The sequence below is a fragment of the Neomonachus schauinslandi genome, chromosome 10 (genome assembly GCF_002201575.2).
Source record: "Neomonachus schauinslandi chromosome 10, ASM220157v2, whole genome shotgun sequence".
NCBI lineage: Eukaryota > Metazoa > Chordata > Mammalia > Carnivora > Phocidae > Neomonachus > Neomonachus schauinslandi.
In genome coordinates, this window is record NC_058412.1 from 34,336,939 (window position 1) to 34,356,459 (window position 19,521).

Here is a 19,521-nt window from a genome sequence, read left to right on the forward strand (position 1 = left end):
TTCCTCGGAGCAGTTTCTCCTGGGCCCCTGGATTCTCTGAGGGGCATAGAATTCTGAAATTGGCTGCCCAGATTGGGTGAAGGATAAGTGATTTATTGCTGTGGTACAAGTCTTTCTGAGCTTCCATCAACATTGCAGAAGAAATTACATTGAACAGTTTATGCACCTTTGTTTAAGGTAATATTCACAAATACTGGGCTCTTCTGGCTCTTGAGGCTGTGTCCTCACTGGGAGAGAGTATATGATGTTTCGGTGTCCTGAACAAGATCTCTGGCACCCTCTTTCTAGCCTCTGGAAAAGTCTATCTCTGAGTTGCCATATGGCATCAATTTGGGAATTAAACGAGGTAATACTTGTAAATCATTTAGAACAGTGTCTGGCACAGTGAGGGCTCAGTAATACTAGTTGTTTGTTGAGATGATGATAACAATGATACATTCCCACCCCCCCCACCCCCAGTTTTGTTGAGTCTCATTTACTTTCTTCTGATTATGGCATTATTGATTGTCTAAAAGGGCTTTTGTCATATATTTACTGTCATTGTAGTAGTATCAAGTTTGAATATGGTCATTAGGTTATGATCGATCATACATTTTAATATAATTTTTTTTCTTTTTTCTCGAGAGAGAGCGCGCGCATGCATGTGTGTGTGTGCACGAGGGCGGGGGTGGAAGGGGCAGAAGGAGAGGTATAAGCAGATTCCTCGCTGAGCAGGAAGCCCAATGTGGGGCTCAGTCCCAGGACCCTAGGATCATGACCTGAGCCGAAGGCAGCCACTCAACAGACCGAGCCACCCAGGCACCCCATTTTAATGTAATTGTTACAAGGAAATTATACGATTTTAAAGATCTTCCCCCTAAAACAAGCTATAATTTTTTACAGTAAAAATTTTTCCATCAAGAAAAACATGGAAAAAATGATTAACTTACTTTTCTGAAAAGAGAACGTTGACTTTAACCAAAAGTAATTTTATTCTTCAGATATTAACTCTAAAAAAATGCTAGCCATTAATCATGTACTTTGTTTTCTTCATTTTTGAGTCCTGTTGTGAAGTCACATATTCACTTAGGGCCTTGAGGGTACTGGGAATTTGGGGATGGTTTGCAAATCACAGTCATTACAACATTTAAAGAAACTGTACTCAGCAGAATATATAAATCTTTATTTTAATTTTTAAAAGTTATTTATTTTAGAGAGAGAGAGAGCAGGGGGGAGGGTTAGAGCTAGAGGGGGAGAGAGTCCCAAGCGGACTCCATCTCATGACGCTGAGATCACAACCTAAACTGAAACCAAGAGTCAGTTGCTTAACTAACTGAGCCACCCAGGTGCCCCTAGAATATATAAATCTTAGATTAACATTTTAGGTATTAGTTTACATCAGAAATGTAGTCTTCAAATGAATATAAAATTCGTATAATTTTTTTTTAGACTCAGTTTCCTAAAACTTAAGAGTACTGTCCATGTTTCTAAGGCTGTAAATTAGAATTAAAACTAATAAGACTACCACCTCAGTAAAAAATATGAAATATGAAATTATTCTTCCTTTTAAATATATCATTAAGGCAGGAAATGAACTTTATTATAGTACTGTTATCTAATCTAAAGGCTTTAGTGAGATTTTCTGGTTGTTCCAGTTATGGTCTTTATAACAAAAGAAAAAAATTTTCCTGGTCCAAAATCTACTTGAGAATCATTTATTGCTTTTAGTTGTCACATCGCTTTAATCTCCTTCAGTCCTGAATAGTTCCTCATTCTTTGTCTTTCAGGACCATGGCATTTTGAAAGTACAGGCCATTTATTTTGCAGAATGTCCCTTAGTTTGGGTTGTGGTTATAATTAGATATAATTAGAATAAGTTTTTATTCTACTTAAGTCCATTTTGATGAGTTAAGTCAGGAGATTTTTAATTTTACCCTAAATTTTCAAATTTATCAATGTAATTTTTCATAGTATTCTTTAATTAGGATAATTTGGTAAGTCTCCAGTTATAACTGGTTTTTCATCCTGTTGTTTATATGTGTCATTTCCCATTTTTTCCTTGATAGTTGTACCAGATTTTTCATTTTTATTATCTAAAAGAATGAGATTTTAGTTTAGTTGATTTTTTTTTGTATGTTTTCTATTTAGGTTTTTTTTTTCCTGTTTATTATTTTCTTCCTTCTACTTTTCTTTGGGTTTACTCTGATATTCCTATTCCAGCTTTTTAAGACTGACTTTAGCCCATCAACTTTGTCTACTTTTTCATCATCAGTATTTAAGAATGTAAATGTACCTCTATATCCCCTATACTTTGATATGTAGTATTTTTATTATCATCTGGTTCTAAGTATTTCTTAGTTTACTTTATAATTTTGCATTTAATTGTGAGTTAATTTCCAAGGAAATGAGGTTCATAAATTTATCTTAATTGCCTTGGGGGTTGTGGTTGGAGAACACGTATGATACCAATTCTTTTAATATGTTGTGATTTCTTTTAGGGCCTGGAACATAATCCTCCGTAGGATTTTGCTCCCCAGGTCTTACCCAATTTTACCTCAGCCTAGTGAAAAGGAAGCTTTCTGTTTTTGTCCATTCTGCCATGTAGCAGTCTAGAAAATGCCTTCAAGGTAAAAGCTCAAGTCAGTGTGGGAGCTTACCTGTCATACTTCTTCCTGAATTATTTTAGCCTCCCCTTGCCTGCATTGGTTGTTCTTCAGTGTCCTCACACAATTGTTAGATATCTGTCTGGTTTGTGTCTAAAATCAGAGCCGGGGAGGGGAGGGGGAGAATTTCTAGTTCTGCTCATGCAAATGACATTTAGGGCCATGGGGTTGCTGTGGCCTGCCACCCTGTAGCTTTCTTGGGATAATATCAAAAGGTATGACTGCACATAAGGACATGACTCAGGGTGTCTTGTAGATTGATTGGAGTGAATGACAACTAAGTCTTAACACCTTTGATGATGAATGAGGGATTTTGATTTGAGTACTACGCACTGAAGCAAAAATTGAGAATGGATGGCATACTTCTCTTTTATATATAAAATGTTTTGCCTTGATCATAGTTTACAGTTTACTCATAAGAGTTTATATTCACCTTCTGCTTAGAAAAAACTACATGCTCATTAATTTTTAAATAGGTTTAGTGTTCTGAATGCTATAATTTGTGCTGGAGGTATACATGTAAAGTTTTTGTAAAATGCTAACTGAGCAAATCAATAGTTAGGTTTGAATATATATGTGTATCAGTTACCTATTGCCAAAATAATGCTGCATATTACAGGCTGGGTTTCTGAGAAACAGACTCGAAGATGGAGATTTGTATGTAGGAAATTTATTAGGAGTCAACACCTGTGGAAGAGAAGGGAAGGAGGCAGGATTGAACAGAGGAAGAAGGTGGGCTATGGTACAGTATGAATGAAGGCCTCAGCCAACTCCCTGGGACACTTGCAAGGGTTGTCCCAAATCAGGGTAACAGGTGGGACCTTTATATTCCTGTATCATTGGGTGAAGGCTGCCACAGGAAGAGGGCATGACCGTGGGTGATGAATCTTTCTTAAATTGAGATCATTCCAAGGAGGACAGCTGAGGGCTGTCTGCTCACCGCACATCTAGCACGGAGTGAATAAGTTCTTTATTCTCAAAAGGGAAAACACAGGATTTATTACACTGCCCAGTATTTCAGTGGCTTATAAAAACAAGCATTAATTCTTATATACTCCTGTGCAGATTGTCTAGGATTCTGCTGAACTAGACTGGGCCACTTTAGGTGCCCAGCTGCAGGATGAGTCGAGATCTGCTCCATGTAGATCTCATCCTCTGGTGAAAAAAGCCAGTAGCTCAAGAGGGCAAGTCCAGGGCGCCTGGGTGGCTCAGTTGGTTAAGCGACTGCCTTCGGCTCAGGTCATGATCCTGGAGTCCCTGGATCGAGTCCCGCATCGGGCTCCCTGCTTGGCAGAGAGCCTGCTTCTCCCTCTGACCCTCCCGACCCTCCCCCCTCTCATGTGCTCTTTCAGTCTCTCTCTCTCAAATAAATAAATAAAATCTTTAAAAAAAAAAAAAAAAAAAAAAAAAAAAGAGGGCAAGTCCAGGCATGGAAACACATGCCAAGGCTCTATTATGTCACATATCCTGAGCATCTTACTTGCCAGTCAAGTCACATGGCCAGACACAGTATCCGTAGAGTAGAAGTATACTCTCCTATGGAGGTCCAGGGGAGGGCGTGAATATTTGCTGAATAATAATCTAGTCTACCATAGTGTGAGTCTACCTAATGAACAAAAGATGAGAATTTCACTGCCAAGATTTCATTGTCAGTCTTTCTCCTAAAATACTTCTGTTTGTCATCTCCATCTGTTATGAATGAGATGAAATGTGACAACACCTTCACCACTATTTGGCAGAGAGAACAGCTTGTGCTGAGTTCTTAGGATTTGTTAAATTTAGATTTGAATGGATCTTGTCGTGTGTATCTGTATCTCTATTGAAAACATGGTATCTTTGCAAAGTATTTATCTAAGAGGGAAGACTTCCAGTTTTTTTACATTTAGTCTTTAAATTCTTTGTCTTTAAATTGAGGTATACATAAAGTGTATTAAGTACACTTAGGTGCATAGCTTATAAACTTTTATATACGTATACATTCATGTAATCACTACCCAGATCTAGATAAAGAACGCTACCAGAATCCCAAAAGGTTCCCTCATGCCTCTCTTCAGTCAGTGATCACCCCATTACCCCCTGCTTCTGAGGTAATCATTATTTTGACTTCTCTTACCAATGAGTGTTACTTTTCTCAAAATTCATCTAAATGGAATCAGCCAGGGGCCCCTGGGTGGCTCATTCAGTTAAGCGACCCGACTCTTGATTTCTGCTCAGGTCATGATCTCAGGGTCCGGGAATCAAGTCCCATGTAGGGCTCCATGTTCAGTGAGGAGTCAACATGAGATTCTCTCCCTCTGCCTCTGCCCCTCCTCCTGCTCACACGCATGTATTCACTCTCTCTAGAATAAATCAATCTTAAAAAAAAAAAAATGGAATCAGCCAGTGTGTTCTTTTACATGTGTAGCTCTTGGGAGTTTTATTATCTTACTGATAAACCACATGTCATATGTAAAACTCCCGTGTCTTAGCCTAATTTTGAGAGTCTTCACTTGATGTCTCAGTCTGTGTTTTACTTACAGCTCTTTAGGGTAAGATCAAACTGTATAAAAGTCCATTCAGAAGGATCCACCTATGTGTGTCAGAAAGATGAAATTAATATGGACTCCTAGCACATAATGTGATCCTCTGGTTGCCTTTGTGAAGTTGGTCATCACTGTCAATAAAATTATTCCCTAGGAATTCCACAGTGCATACGTCTGATGGGATGTTTATTTTCTACACATACTGATCACAACGACACTCTCCTCTGAGCTGTGTTTCAAAAGTGGGCTTTGGGGGTTTCATAGCCTCCAGTCAGCTGTAAGTTGGACCCATTCTTTCCGTTTGATTTGTGACAGAGCAGGAGTTAGCCTTCTGAATGCAAATGCTCATTACTTCAGTGTTCAGTAACACTCTGTAAAGAAAGGAACCTTTAAAACAATCGAATCAACAATCTTATCACTTCACATTTTGGTCATAATCACTTATAAAGGGTATGATATTACTTTGGTTCTTTGAAACCTTATTAGATAATAGCCTATCGTTTTTAAAAGTGCCTGTAAGTAAAGCCTTTTCATTCATCTCACATGAACAAAAGACTGAAAATCCTTTTCATGCTTTGAGTGGCTGGAATAATATCAGCTGAGAAAAACTCATTTAATTTTGTGACTTGGTTTCAGAGCACCTGTTAATTATAAAAATTACTTCTCCCTCCTGAGGAATCTCAGCAGCACAGTTAATTTGTGCAATTATTGATTTGGAATACCATTGAATCTTTTTCAGTTTTATTACCCATCGTAAATGTAGTTTCAAAAAGAATTGTTTATAGTTAATATATTATTAATTGAAGGGATCCCTAAATGCTATTGGACTTTATTTTCACTTTCATAGATCAGTTATCTAGAAACAGTAATTTCAGGGACGATGTAAACGTGTTTAGCATTGTACAGTAAGTACAGTTAAACTTGAATCTGTCAAGTGAGAATGTTAGCTAGAAAAGTGGAGTTCAGTTGATTCTGAAGTTTGCAGAGCACAGGCAAAGAATAAAGATCAATTCTAACATTTTTGTAACCCTTGCTGCAGAAGGGTGGTAAGAAATTCTCTTGAAAATTGAAGTTATTATTCCATGATTGTGATACATACAGCAAAAAACTATACACGGTCAGTGGTCTTAGCTGTGATTGTAACTAGGGAATAGGTAATGAAATTCCTACTTGCTTTTGTTTTGTGGAATCCAGCGATTTATTTAAGAGAGATGTTAATCCTTGTTAAAGCAGTTAGTTACTACACCTTAAACATGTCTGTATGTCCTAAATCCCATCTTTAGCTCTGTCAGCAAATTCCTATTCTAGACCCTTTTCAATGTCTTAATGTATCACAGTGTAAATATGTCTTTTTTAAAAAAAGATTTTATTTATTTATTTGAGAGAGAGAGAGAGCCAGCATGAGTCTGGGGGAAGGACAGAGGAAGATGCAGAGGGAGAAAAGGACTCCCCACTGAGCAGGGAACCTGACACACGGCTCCATCCCAGGACCCTGGGATCATCACCTGAGCCGAAGGCAGACCTCCAACCGACTGAGCCACACAGGAGCCCTAAATATGTCTTTTTAATGCATACTGTACAAGAACTCTTTCTTCTTAGTAGATGTTAGTTGATATTTGAGCTATTTTTATATTCTTGTGTGAATAGGGAACTCGCAAGCTAAATTGTGAGAGCCGTGTTGTGTAGATGTGACGCTCTCCCCATTTTGTGAAAATTTCATAAGATACTTTGTGTACAAGGTGCAGTCTTGGCTTTCATGCGTTAGAAAGTTTAAATAGAACTAGTTCTCACTTGGGAAGAATTTGGTCACCTTGCCAAACAAACCTGGGCCACGCCTATATGCTTATGCAGATACAGCAGAGCCAATCATCCCGTTTTGCAGTTTTCCTGCTGCGCATACAAATGTGCATACATGTTATGAATGAATATCTTTCTCTCTGGTAGAAAAACCATCTCAAGTTTTTCAAAGCTTAAAGTTTTGGAACCTAGGGGCACCTGGGTGGCTCAGTTGGTTAAGCGACTGCCTTCGGCTCAGGTCATGATCCTGGAGTCCCGGGATCGAGTCCCGCGTCGGGCTCCCTGCTCAGCGGGGAGTCTGCTTCTCCCTCTGACCCTCCCCCCTCTCATGTGCTCTCTCTCTCTCATTCTCTCTCTCAAATAAATAAAATCTTTAAAAAAAAAAAAAGTTTTGGAACCTAAGTTTATTCACTGCTTCTGGGAAGCAGTGGGAAGAAGAATGTTTTTTAAGTAAGCTAGACCCAAGGTACTTTTGCAGAAAGCCAGATATATTATCCTAATCTGCCTTTCTTCCTTTCAAATTACTCTTCCTGTCACTGTCTCTTGAAATATATAGGAAACCCATGCCAGCCTAGCTGATTCAAGCAAGGCTGGTCATCTCTTCTTGGTCTTACAAAATCCTAACCAAGTTACTGTTTTTACATGGATATGTACTTTTGTTTTGCTTAAGATGGATGTGTAGTTTTCTTTTGTGTCACCTTCGTTCTCAGTTCTGTTTTCTGTATCTCTCGTTCTTAGGACATCATTCTCTTAATCCAGCCTGAGAATATTTTTTCTCTGGTACATAATCTTTTTTCCTTGTCAAAGAAGGCTATGTCAACCCTGTACAATAGCTGAAGTGATTTTGGCACTTTTAACCAAGAGGATGGTGAAACTTACTGGCTTCCCAGTATAACACTGAGAGGCCCTGGCTCTTCACAGTTAGGTTACTATAACGAATGCATTTTAAAAAATACACATCTTATAAGGTACGAATCAGCATTTTCTTAAAGCAATAAATGATACTTTATTTTTATTTTATTTTTTAAAAAGATTTTATTCATTTATTTGACAGAGAGGGAGAGAGCACAAGCAGGGGGAGCAGCAGACAGAGGGAGAAGCAGACTCCCCGCTGAGCAGGGAGCCCGAAGCGGGGCTGGATCCCAAGACCCTGGGATCATTACCTGAACTGAAGGCAGAACCAGCTGAGCCACCCAGGTGCCCCAAAGCAATAAATGATATTTTAAATAAGTGATCTGATGTTTAAATTTTTCTTAATTTTGTTACTTAAAAAATAAACACCTAAGGGGGCGCCTGGGTGGCTCAGTCGTTAAGCGGCTGCCTTGGGCTCAGGTCATGATCCCAGGGTCCTGGGATCGAGCTCCCTGCCCAGCAGGGAGTCTGCTTCTCCCTCCCCCACTCCTCCTGCTTGTGTTCCCTCTCTCGCTGTCTCTCTCTCTGTCAAATAAATAAATAAAATCTTTAATAAAAAATAAACACCTAGGTATATTAGTGTTAATTTTAAGTGCGTCATGCATTTTATTTATTTATTTTTTAAAGACTTTATTTGTGAGAGAGAGAGAGAGAGAACACAATCAGGGGGAGCAGCAGGCAGAGGGAGAAGCAGGCTCCCTGCTGAGCAAGGAGCCCGATAGGGGACTCCATCCCAGGACTCTGGGATCATGACCTGGGCCCAAGGCAGACACTTAACTGACTGAGCCACCCAGGCGTCCCGCATCATTCATTTTAGTATGTCTGTTCTTAAATAACCTAGTAAGTTTGCGTTTCTAGCTGATCTTTTTTCTCCATTTTGTTTTCTTTAGTTTCATGCTATGGATACGTTGTATCGGCACAGCTATGATTTGAGCAGCGCGATTAGTGTCTTAGTACCACTTGGAGGACCTGTTTTATGCAGAGATGAAATGGAAGAGTGGTCAGCCTCCGAAGCTAGTTTATTTGAAGAGGCACTGGAAAAATACGGCAAAGACTTCAATGACATACGTCAAGACTTCGTAAGTAGAAAATTGCAAATAAAATGTTGGGGTGGGAATATTTTTGTCTTTATTAAGAATCTGATAAACCGTTTAGCAAGCGCATGACTTAGGAATTTGTATCTGCTCCACATGGAATGAAGGCTAGTCTTAGAGCCTAGAGGGAGAAATTGACATTTGTTTTGGGAAGTAATTATAAGACCCAAGGTCAGGAAGCTCTAAGTTCCAAGGTTAAAATATGGATAGCTTTTCTGACCTTTTGCACTAAATATTTCTGAGCTCTGCTTTTTAAGTTTGTTGCTCTCCCTTAGACCTTTTACATTTTTCTAGTTATTTTATTAATTGTTGAGCCTGAATTTGATGTGGACCTTTAATACGGAAACAACCTGTACCAAGCAGAGTAGGAAAGTACGCTTTATAGGTTTTCAATCCTTGACTCCTCTTAATGATATGTGGTATCTTACTTGGATTTTAAATACTAGATAATCTTATTTACTATTATGTACTTCTTTTGTCTTTGTATTTATGGAATCGCTCTTTAATTAAGCTTATAATCTCTTTGAAATGGGGGAAATTTCTATTTGAGTAGTCCACAGATAGCTTTCTGTGGCAGTCATGCTTTCTAGATTATCCAAGTTGTTGGTATATAATTGTTCATAGTAGTCTCTTGTGATCTTTTGTATTCTTGCAGTATGAGTTGTAATGTCTACTCTAGTTTTCATTTCTGATTTTATTTATTTCAGTCTTCTCACTTTTTTTCTTAGCCTAGTTAAAGTTTGTCAATTTTGTTTATCTTTCCAGAAAAGCAACTCTTAGTTTCATTGATCTTTTCTATTGTTTTTCTAGTTTATACTTCATTTATTTCTCCCCTGACCTTTGTTGCTTCCTTCCTTCTGCTAACTGGATACACTCTCTTTCATTGATTCTTCCCTTTTTTTCACTCTAACCAGATAATTTCTAATGACGTGTCTTTGAGTTCACAGATTCTTTTCTCATCTTGGTCATGTCTGTTATTGATGTTCTGTATTGCATTTTGCATTTAATTCATTGTATTCTTTAGCTTTAGAATTTTTGTTTTTATGATGTCTTTCTCTATTGAGCTTATTTTGTTTATTGTTTTCCTGATTTTGGAGTCTATCTCCTGATTTCAGTTCTATCTGTATTTTCTTTTTTTAAAGAGTTTATTTATTTATTTGACAGAGAAAGAGAGCACAAGTAGGCAGAGCGGCAGGCAGAAGGAGAGGGAGAAGCAGGCTCTCCACTGAGCAGGGAGCCCAATGCGGGGCTCTATCCCAGGACCACGGGAACATGACCTGAGCTGGAGGCAGACGCTTAACCGACTGAGCCATCCAGGCGCCCCTCTATCTGTATTTTCTTGTAGCTCACTGAGCTTCCTTAAAACCTTTATTTTGAAATCATTATCAGGAAATCATAGATTTCTCTTTCTTTGGGGTCAGTTACTGGAAAATCACTGTATTTCTTTGGTGATGTCATGTTTCCTTAATTTTTCATATTTCTTATAGCCTTGTGTTAATGTTTGTGCATTTGATTGAGTAGGCACCTCTACCAGACTTTACCGACTGGTTTTAGTGGGGAGAGACCCGTCACCTGCAGTGGGTACAAGGGTGTTGGAAGGGTGGGTATGATGGTTCCAGCTCCTGGGAAGGCCCATCAGCTTCATCAGCTGAGGTCAGTGTCAGTTAAATTGCAGGGGTCTTCAACAGCCAGCACTCCGGGTATCTGCAGCGGCAGTGAAGGCCTTGGGGTCTCTGGTGGCAAAGGCTGCTGGGGACCTCCTGATCTCTTTCTCTCCCATGGGATATATCATTGCCAGAGGGATCCCTGTTGGCATTGGACCTGGCTTTGGAGGACCCTTGCCGTGGCAGTGAGCATGAGGCGTGAGCGTGCGTGGAGCAGCTACAGAGGCAGGTGTGGAGCATGGAGGCTTGTAGAATGACAGCAGTCTGGGGTCTGGTGTGCCGGCCGGCAGTGTCAGTGCTGGAGATGTGAGCACATGGGGAGCAGCCGTGGAATCCAAGTCTGAAGTGTGGGTGCGTGTGGAGCAGCTGGGGTCCTGGGGTCCTGGGTGTGCACAGGGTTGGAGGTTGGGGCTGGCATCCCTGTTCCTGGGGTGGGGACGCAGCAGTGTGCCCCTCTCTAGGAGGTCAGTATCAGCAATGGCTGCTGGTTACCTCGGTGGCAGAAGCTGTCCGTTTCCTCTGCAGAGCAGGCTGTTGGAGTCCACGCCAACAAACGCTGCAGAGTCCTCTGCTGTGAACGTGGCAGGGACTCTGAAGCTGTCCTGAGGGCTGTTGGGTTCCTCTGCACAGCAGGCTACTGGGGACCACAGTGGCACCCACTACGTGGTTTATACCGATAGCCTTTCCCCTTCTTTTTTCGTGCTTAGCCATTTCCAGATGTCTCAGCTAAGCCTGCCTCTGCAGTGATCCTTTCTATGTGCTTGTTCTTCGTTTTTTGCTCCACTGTGTTGCCATAGCTTCTTACTTGACTCTTATTACATCCATCCTCCCAGAGCTATTTTCATTTGTCCATAGCTGTCAGATACAAAGACAGGTATCTCCTACTCCTGTGTCTTGCTGACCACTTTCTCCTTGTTCATTTTATCTTGAGTTGTCTAGTTTATTGTCATAAAGTGGATCATAATCTCCTATTACCCTTTGAAGGTCTTTGGGATGGAGCTGTAGTGATGCCCCCTCTCACATTCCTGATACTGGTAATTTAGCTCTTCTTTCTCTTTTCCTCATCAGTCCAGCTAGGAGTTTGTCAGTTGTATTATCTTTGCAAAGAACCATTTTTTTTTGTTTGATTGATTTTTTGTTTGTTTCATCAATTTCTGCCTTTATTGTGTCATTTCCTTTCTTCAGCTTGCTTTAGGCTTAAGTGCTTTGTCTTTTCCTAGTATCTTTTTAAGGTTGAAGCTTAAGGTTGAAACTTCCTTGTAATGTAGTCATTTGTTGGTAGTATATGTTTGGCTGACAGTGATTTTAGCTTTTTCTCAAAATCATCTTACTGTCTTCTTTAACAAAAATGTTATTCTTGGGGCGCCTGGGTGGCTCAGTCATTAAGCGTCTGCCTTTGGCTCAGGTCATGATCCCAGGGTCCTGGGATCCTGCCCCACATCGGGCTCCCTGCTCCGTGGGGAAGCCTGCTTCTCCCTCTCCCACTCCCCCTGCTTGTTTTCCCTCTCTCGCTGTGTCTCTCTCTGTCAAATAAATAAAGTCTCTAAAAAAAAAAAAATGTAATTCTTTATGGAACTCATTTTTTTCTTTTTCAGTACTCTAAAGATGTCTCTCTGGCTTACATAGTTTCTGACGAGAAGTTCCTGTGTATGTAAATGTTTCTTTGTGCTCAAGATTTTCTCTTTATTATTATTATTTTTATTTTGTTGTTTTTTGGCAGTTTTACTACTACAGTGCTCCTGGGTATGTTTTTCTTTGTAATTATTCTACTTAGTTTCCAAGAGCCAGGATCTGCTGTTTGTGTGTTAGTTTGTATGATTTATATATTGATCTATCTTCCAGTACACTAATTCTTTTCTTTGCCATGTCCAGTATACCGATAAACTTGTTAAAGGAAGCATTCAAATATGATAGTATATTTTGCTAACATTTATATTTTATTTTTTATACTTTTTTTTTTTTTTTAAGATTTATTTATTTGACAGAGAGAGACACAGAGAGAGGGGGAACACAAGCAGGGGGAGTGGGAGAGGGAGAAGCAGGCTTCCCGCAGAGCGGAGAGCCCGATGTGGGGCTCGATCCCAGGACCCCGGGATCATGACCTGAGCCGAAGGCAGACGCTCAACCGACTGAGCCACCCAGGCGCCCCTTATATTTTATACTTTTAATCTGTTTAAATTCCCCATCTATTCACGTGTGCTGTCTTACCTTTTAAGATCCTTTTTTTTTTTATTCTTATGTTAATCCCCATACATTACATCATTAGTTTTAGATGAAGTGTTCCATGATTCATTGTTTGTGCATAACACCCAGTGCTCCATGCAGAATGTGCCCTCCTCAATACCCACCAACAGGCTAACCCATCCTCCCACCCCCCTCCCCTCTAGAACCCTGTTTGTTTTTCAGAGTCCATTGTCTCTCATGGCTCGTCCCTTTTAAGATCCTTTAATATATTAATCTAATCTGTAGGTGGGCCAGGTTTGGATTTGGTTGTTGTTCTATTTACCTTCAGGGTACCACTGTATTGGAAGGCCTGACATTTCATGTACTGCCTTGACATCTTTGAGCCTCACTGGGCCCCAAAAACTTAACTGTGAGTTCCACTGCTCTTGCCAGATATGCCCCCCACCCCCCGCCCCCCGCCAGCGGGAAAGGCTCCCCATCTGCCTAGTTCTGGCATCTCCCTCCTTCAGCCTTTTGGGTTTCACTTCCCTGCTAGCCCACAGAATTACTCAGAGAAGCCAGTCACATCCTCCCATGGGAACCCTCTTCAGAACTAGGGCATACCTCACCCTCTTGTTACACAAAACCTCACTTTCACAGCCTAGTGACTCACTGTGTCCCTACAGGGTGTCGTCTTCCCCTGGGCTGTGAGTAGCTGTGACTAATAAACCACTGTCAGTCTCTTCTCTTTTGTCTTCAGTGTTGTGTGTTGTACATCTGGCCACCTGATACTGTTTTGAGGGGCAGGTCCCTCCCTCCGTGAAGGGGTGAATAGGAGGTGATCTGAACATCCACAGACTTCAGATTCTTACCTGTGCTTGTTGTGGGGCCTGGAATGTGGGAGGGCTTCTTCAGTATTCCTGTCTCAACCTCAGCAGGCCCTGTGGTACAGGGCCTCTCTCCACATTTTGATGAGTTGTGTTTTCATTTTTGTTCCTTCAAAGTATTTTCATTTTTCGTTCTGATTTTCTTTTTGACTCATGGATTATTTAGAGGTAAGTTGCACATAGTTGTGATTTTTTTCCCATATATTTTTGTTACTGAAGTCTAGTTTAATTCTGTTGTGATCAGAAAACGTACTTTGTAAAAAAAATCAAAATTGTACATTTTTGACATGTGATTGATTCTGATCATAGTATATGTTCCATTATGGTGAATGTTCCATGTGCTCTTGAAAAGAAGAGATATTTTGCTATTTGGTGGAATGTACTATAAATGCTATTGGGTCAAATTTATTGATGGTGTTATTCAAGTCTTCTGGAGCCTTACTGATTTTCTTTCTACCTGTTCTATTGTTGAGAGAGCAGTATTAAAAGTTTCTAGCTATGATTGTGAATTTTTCTGTTTTTCTTTTTCAGTTATAATAGGTTTTTGCTTTAATTATGTTGAATCTGTCTTACTGGGTACATACATTGAGCATTGTTATCTTCTACTAATGAATTGACCCTTTTATCTTTACATCATGCCTCTTTATGGTAATATTTCTTGTGGTGAAGTCTACTTTTTCTCCTATTAATATAACCACTCCAGTTTTATTTTATTGATTACATGATATATCTTGTTTCCATCCCTTCATTTGTATCTTATTTATATCCAGAGTAGGCTTTTGTAGACTGAATATAGTTGGATCTTTTGTTAAAAACCAGTCCAACAATCTCTACCTTTTATTGGATTGTTAGACCATTTACCTTTTTTTTTTTTTTTTAAAGATTTTTATTTATTTATTTATTTGACAGAGAGAGACACAGCAAGAGAGGGAACACAAGCAGGGGGAGTGGGAGAGGGAGAAGCAGGCTTCCCGCGGAGCAGGGAGCCTGATGCAGGGCTCGATCCCAGGACCCTGGGATCATGACCTGAGCCGAAGGCAGACGCTTAACGACTGAGCCACCCAGGCGCCCCGACCATTTACCTTTAATATCATTATCAGTAATGTAATTTTTGGTTTAAAACCAATCATGTTACCATTAATTTTCCATTTGTCCCATTGTTCTGTTCTTTCCCCCTTTTCAAAATTATTTAATTAACTAAAAAGATTTTATTTTACTTTAGAGAGAGAGAGAGTAGGGGGAGGGGCAGAGGAAGAGAGAGAGAGGCAGAGAGTCCCAAGAAGACTCCATGCTGGGCGCCTGGGTGGCTCAGTCATTAAGCGTCTGCCTTTGGCTCAGGTCATGATCCCAGGATCCTGGGATTGGGCCCCGCATCGGGCTCCCTGCTCCGCGGGAAGCCTGCTTCTCCCTCTCCCAGTCCCCCTGCTTGTGTTCCCTCTCTCACTGTGTCTCTCTCTGTCAAATACATAAGTAAAATCTTTAAAAAAAAGAAGACTCCATGCTGAGTGCGGAGCCAGATGGGGGGCTCGATCTCACGACCCTGAGATCACAACCTGAGCCGAAACCAAGAGTTGGACGCTTAACCAACTGAGCCACCGAAGTGCCCCTTTAATTATTTTTTTATTCCAGTTTTATCTCTACTAGTCGCTTACTAATTAAACTTTTATTTGTTCAGTGGTTTACAATATGCATCTTTAATGTTGTACAATCTACCTTCAGTCAAATCCACTTAGATCACATAGATTATAAGAACCGTGTGACCGGGGCACCTGGCTGACTCAGTTGGCAGAGCATGTGACTCTTGATCTCTGGGTCATGAGTTCAAACTGCATGTTGGGCGTAGCGCTTACTTAAAGAATGAGAGAGAGAGAAAGAACGAACGAACCATGTGATAATACACTTCTAGTTCCTCCTTCCCCTTCTTGCACTTTTTTTGTCATACATTTTACTTCTGCCTATGTTCTAAATCTCACAGTGAATTATTACTGTTTTTTTCCTTTAGACAATCAGTGATCTTTTTAAAGAGATTTTTAAAAATATCTTTTTTCCCCATATTTACTTATGTATTGTTATTTTTTTTTTAATTTTTTTTAAAGTCTTTTTTTTTTTTTTTAAGATTTTATTTTTATTTATTTGAGAGAGAGAGAATGAGAGAGACAGAGAGCACATGAGAGGGGGGAGGGTCAGAGGGAGAAGCAGGCTCCCTGCCGAGCAGGGAGCCCGATGCGGGACTCGATCCCGGGACTCCAGGATCATGACCTGAGCCGAAGGCAGTCGCCTAACCAACTGAGCCACCCAGGCGCCCTGCCCCTCTTCATTTCTTAGTGTAGATTCGAATTCCATCACCACCAGCAGGGGCTTTCTTAGGTTTCCTGCTCTGGGCCAGTTCTTTCTGATGAACACCTGTTGGAGATCCATGGCAAACATGGATGGATTGCCCTGGTGTCTAGAGCTCCCATAGATGCTAAACAGTTGCCCTAGCTCACTGTTGACCTTTAATAATTTGGTAAATTTTTGACTGTTTTCTTCTTTGTTTTAATTTGTTATCTCTCTCTTTTTCTTTTTGTTTTGTTTTGTTTTGTTTTGTGCTTTTCCAAAGTAAAAATAGTTTATGAGTCTAGTCTTTACTCAGTGGCTTTGGAGTTCAGTTCAGTTGATTGTCTTGTAACTTTAGCTCTGTGATGGGCTTAAGAATTGGTGTGGTTTTGTAGATTATCTGTTTTTTTTTTTTTCTTCTCATTTTTAGGGTGGGAATGACATTCTTTTGTGGATTTTATATCCTAAGGAGAAGCAGGACCTGAAATATGCAAAGGAACCTGATAAATTCAAAGTGCAGAATAGTAAAGTCTGTGTTCCTTATGCATTTAGGTCTCTTGCTATAGAAACTCCCTTCAGCAGAGGATATTTCCTAGCTGTTTTATCACTTAAGCTTCAATTGCAGATAACAAAATTATATAAGCTATTTTAAACAGAATTGGATTTCATTTTGGATAATTACTTTTTATAGTTATAAATATTATATATTTATTATGTAATTTTGGATAATTGATGGGGTTGGACACGTAGGCTCCAGGATGGACATCAGAACGTTCCACAGGAATGGTCCAGCAGGGGAGTTCCTACCTCTGCCCCACCCGGGAAGTGGGAAGCTGCTGGGTTAACCTCTGTTCCAAGACTACACTACTTTAAACATGGTCTTGGGATTAGGAATCCTCTGGTGGAGCTGATAGCTCTAGAACAATTTTGTGCCTCTTAGCTCTGCTGCAGCTGAACAGATAACCTGTGCACCATTCCCTCTGTCCTGCTTAATGCATTTCTGAATGTAGGTCTTCTACATCTGTTTGGAAGAAATAAATCACAAGGGAGCCTCAGAAATACAGTATTTCCATTCTAGCCTTCCAGGATAGGAAAGTGAACTTGAAGGAAGTTGGAAAGCCATAATTGGAAACAACAGAATCCATTTGAGTGAGCTAGTTTAAGGAGAGAGAGATTGATTACAGGGTGTGTTACGGGCTAACAGAACCTCCAGGCAGGCCAGGTTCCAAGTTTACATGCTTCACAGCCAAGACTTTTGAAGCCAAGAACTAACTAACCAACCCTGCAATGGCAACATCCTAGCAGAAACTCTACTGCATATATTGCCTCTACCACCAGTCTTGCTTGATTTCTGCTCCAACTTGATTCTGTCAATAAACGCCACACATTGGGGCGCCTGGCTGGCTCAATCAGAAGAGCGTGCAACTCCTGATCTCAGGGTCATGAGTTCGAGCCCCACGTTGGATGTGGAGATTACTTAAATAAATAAAACAAAAGAAAAATAAATGCCATATGTCTAGGGCTATTCTTTGAACACTTCCTACCTTTGTACAAGCTAGAGTGCTTTTGATTATGGATAAGAGAAACTCAACCTCACCCAGTTTAGTATAAAGAGTAAATGTATTGGTTATAATAGTCAGGGTTCTTAGTTGCTAAGTACGAAATTCACTATATCTATTCATTTAATCAGAAATGAATATAGGATAGTAAGTTCTCACAGAATCTCTGGGAAGACTAGAGAACCAAAGTGGGACACTAAACTTCCAGGAACAGTGGAAATACCCATGCCCTCTGCTGCTTGGCATCCGTGATGTTAGGCGTGGATGGCAGAAAGGTCAACACGGATGCCCCAGAAGAACATGATATTTCAACCATCATTCCTTTTTTTTTTTTTTAAGATTTATTTATTTATTTTAAGAGAGAGAGAAAAAGAGCAGGGGGCAGGGCAGAGGGAGAGAATACTCAAGCAGACTCCCCAATGAGTACGGAACCCGATGCAGGGCTTGATCCCAGGACCCTGAGATCAAGAGTCGGACATTCAACTGACTGAGCCACCCAGGTGCCCCTCAACCATCAGTCTTGCCAAACAGTTCATTCTCCCTGCATGCAGCCTCATCCTTACGTTGCTCACTTCTCTATCTGGATGTCATCTTGTCAGCTTGCCTAAACGTGGCCCATATGTCTGCATCCTTGGTCCAGGGTATCTGGGGAAAATGTAGTTTAGAGCTTTTAGGAAGGTAAGGTAGAAGTGGATTGGAAGTGGGTATATAGGATCTGTCATCACCCACCTCTTTGGTAACTCAGCATCATCCTTGCCTTCCATACCTGCTTCCTTTCCATATATCAACTTTTAAACAATTGTAATTATCCCTGAATCATTAGGAAATGTGGTATCTTTTCCTCAAATTTAATGTCACAGCATCCTTCTCTGGTTTATTCCTACTCTGGTTTTAGTCACAACCCTGTCTTTATTGATTGTAACTTCTGCATTCACTTATAAAGGTAAAACTACCTGACAGACCTTATATAAAAATAGAAAGGGAATTGGGCTGCTGAAGGAAAACCATTATACCAAGCAAGGAAGGAAATACAGCTTCTTTAGTCTTCTTTTCCCTGTTTCTGAAACTCATCCTGAGGTCTTCATTGGCATTCAAAATCAAATTCCTCCACTGTTCTCCCCTTAGTCCCTTAGATGACCAATGTTCTTAACCTGGTCGGGTGACCCAAACCTTTATTCCTAAGGGTTCTGAGCCCTGGGTTAGAAGCAGTGTTCTGTGAGGACAAGTCATTCATAAGTCTGTGGTTGGTATTGCTGGTCAATGCATTATAGGCAGAAAAGGCTAGTCATATTTAGAATAATTGTCTATTCAACAAGAACAAGATGTCTGTTCATTCCAGGATGCTGAGAGTCTAATGTAACTGACATGTTACCAGGAATGGTGCCATGTTGGAAGCCCAGTGTACTCTGTTCCTTGCAGATTGGACACCTGGAGTAATCAGATCAGATTTGGTGAGAGGACATCCATGTGGTGGTACCCATGTGTAATCTCTGTCTGCTTGCCTCTGTGTCCATTTTGTTTATGTGTCCTTTGAGCAGTCATTGTTCTGGCTAGGGAAGGAGGCTGGCTGAAAGCCCTAGAGGAGATCATCTTGTCCTCCTGATATTAATGAGAACCTCCTCTCCAGAGGGAGCCTTTGATAAGCATGGAGACACAAATATCCTCACACTTGGGCCCATCCAGAGGTATCCGTCCCACAAACCTCTTTCCTAAGCCTCATTGTTACCAACCTTCTAATCTGATTCCTTTCAAGTCCCCGATCACTGTGACAGGTAAATAACCACTCTCTGCGAGTGGGTATGGATGAGTACCTCTGGCCAGCTTTCCTTCAACTCAAAGTAGAAAACCCGATGGTGCCTAATGTCCTGCACTTCCAAAGGATCTCCCTTCTTCACTGTGCTTCAGAGCCACTCCTGCTTGGGGCTGAGATGCTGCCGCAGTAGAATTCTGGTCAGTGCCAGTATA

The 19,521-nt window shown here is 40.6% G+C and overlaps 1 protein-coding gene across 4 annotated transcripts in view; it reads left to right on the forward strand.

The window, feature by feature from the left end:
• Nucleotides 1–19,521, forward strand: part of MTA3 (metastasis associated 1 family member 3) — a 213,253-nt gene that overhangs the window by 155,168 nt on the left and 38,564 nt on the right. For all 4 annotated transcript variants that reach the window (XM_044918687.1, XM_044918686.1, XM_044918688.1 and 1 more), the window contains exon 9: nucleotides 8,764–8,952. In XM_044918687.1, the coding sequence (XP_044774622.1) occupies nucleotides 8,764–8,952 (189 nt within the window). The remainder of the gene's footprint in view (nucleotides 1–8,763; nucleotides 8,953–19,521) is intronic.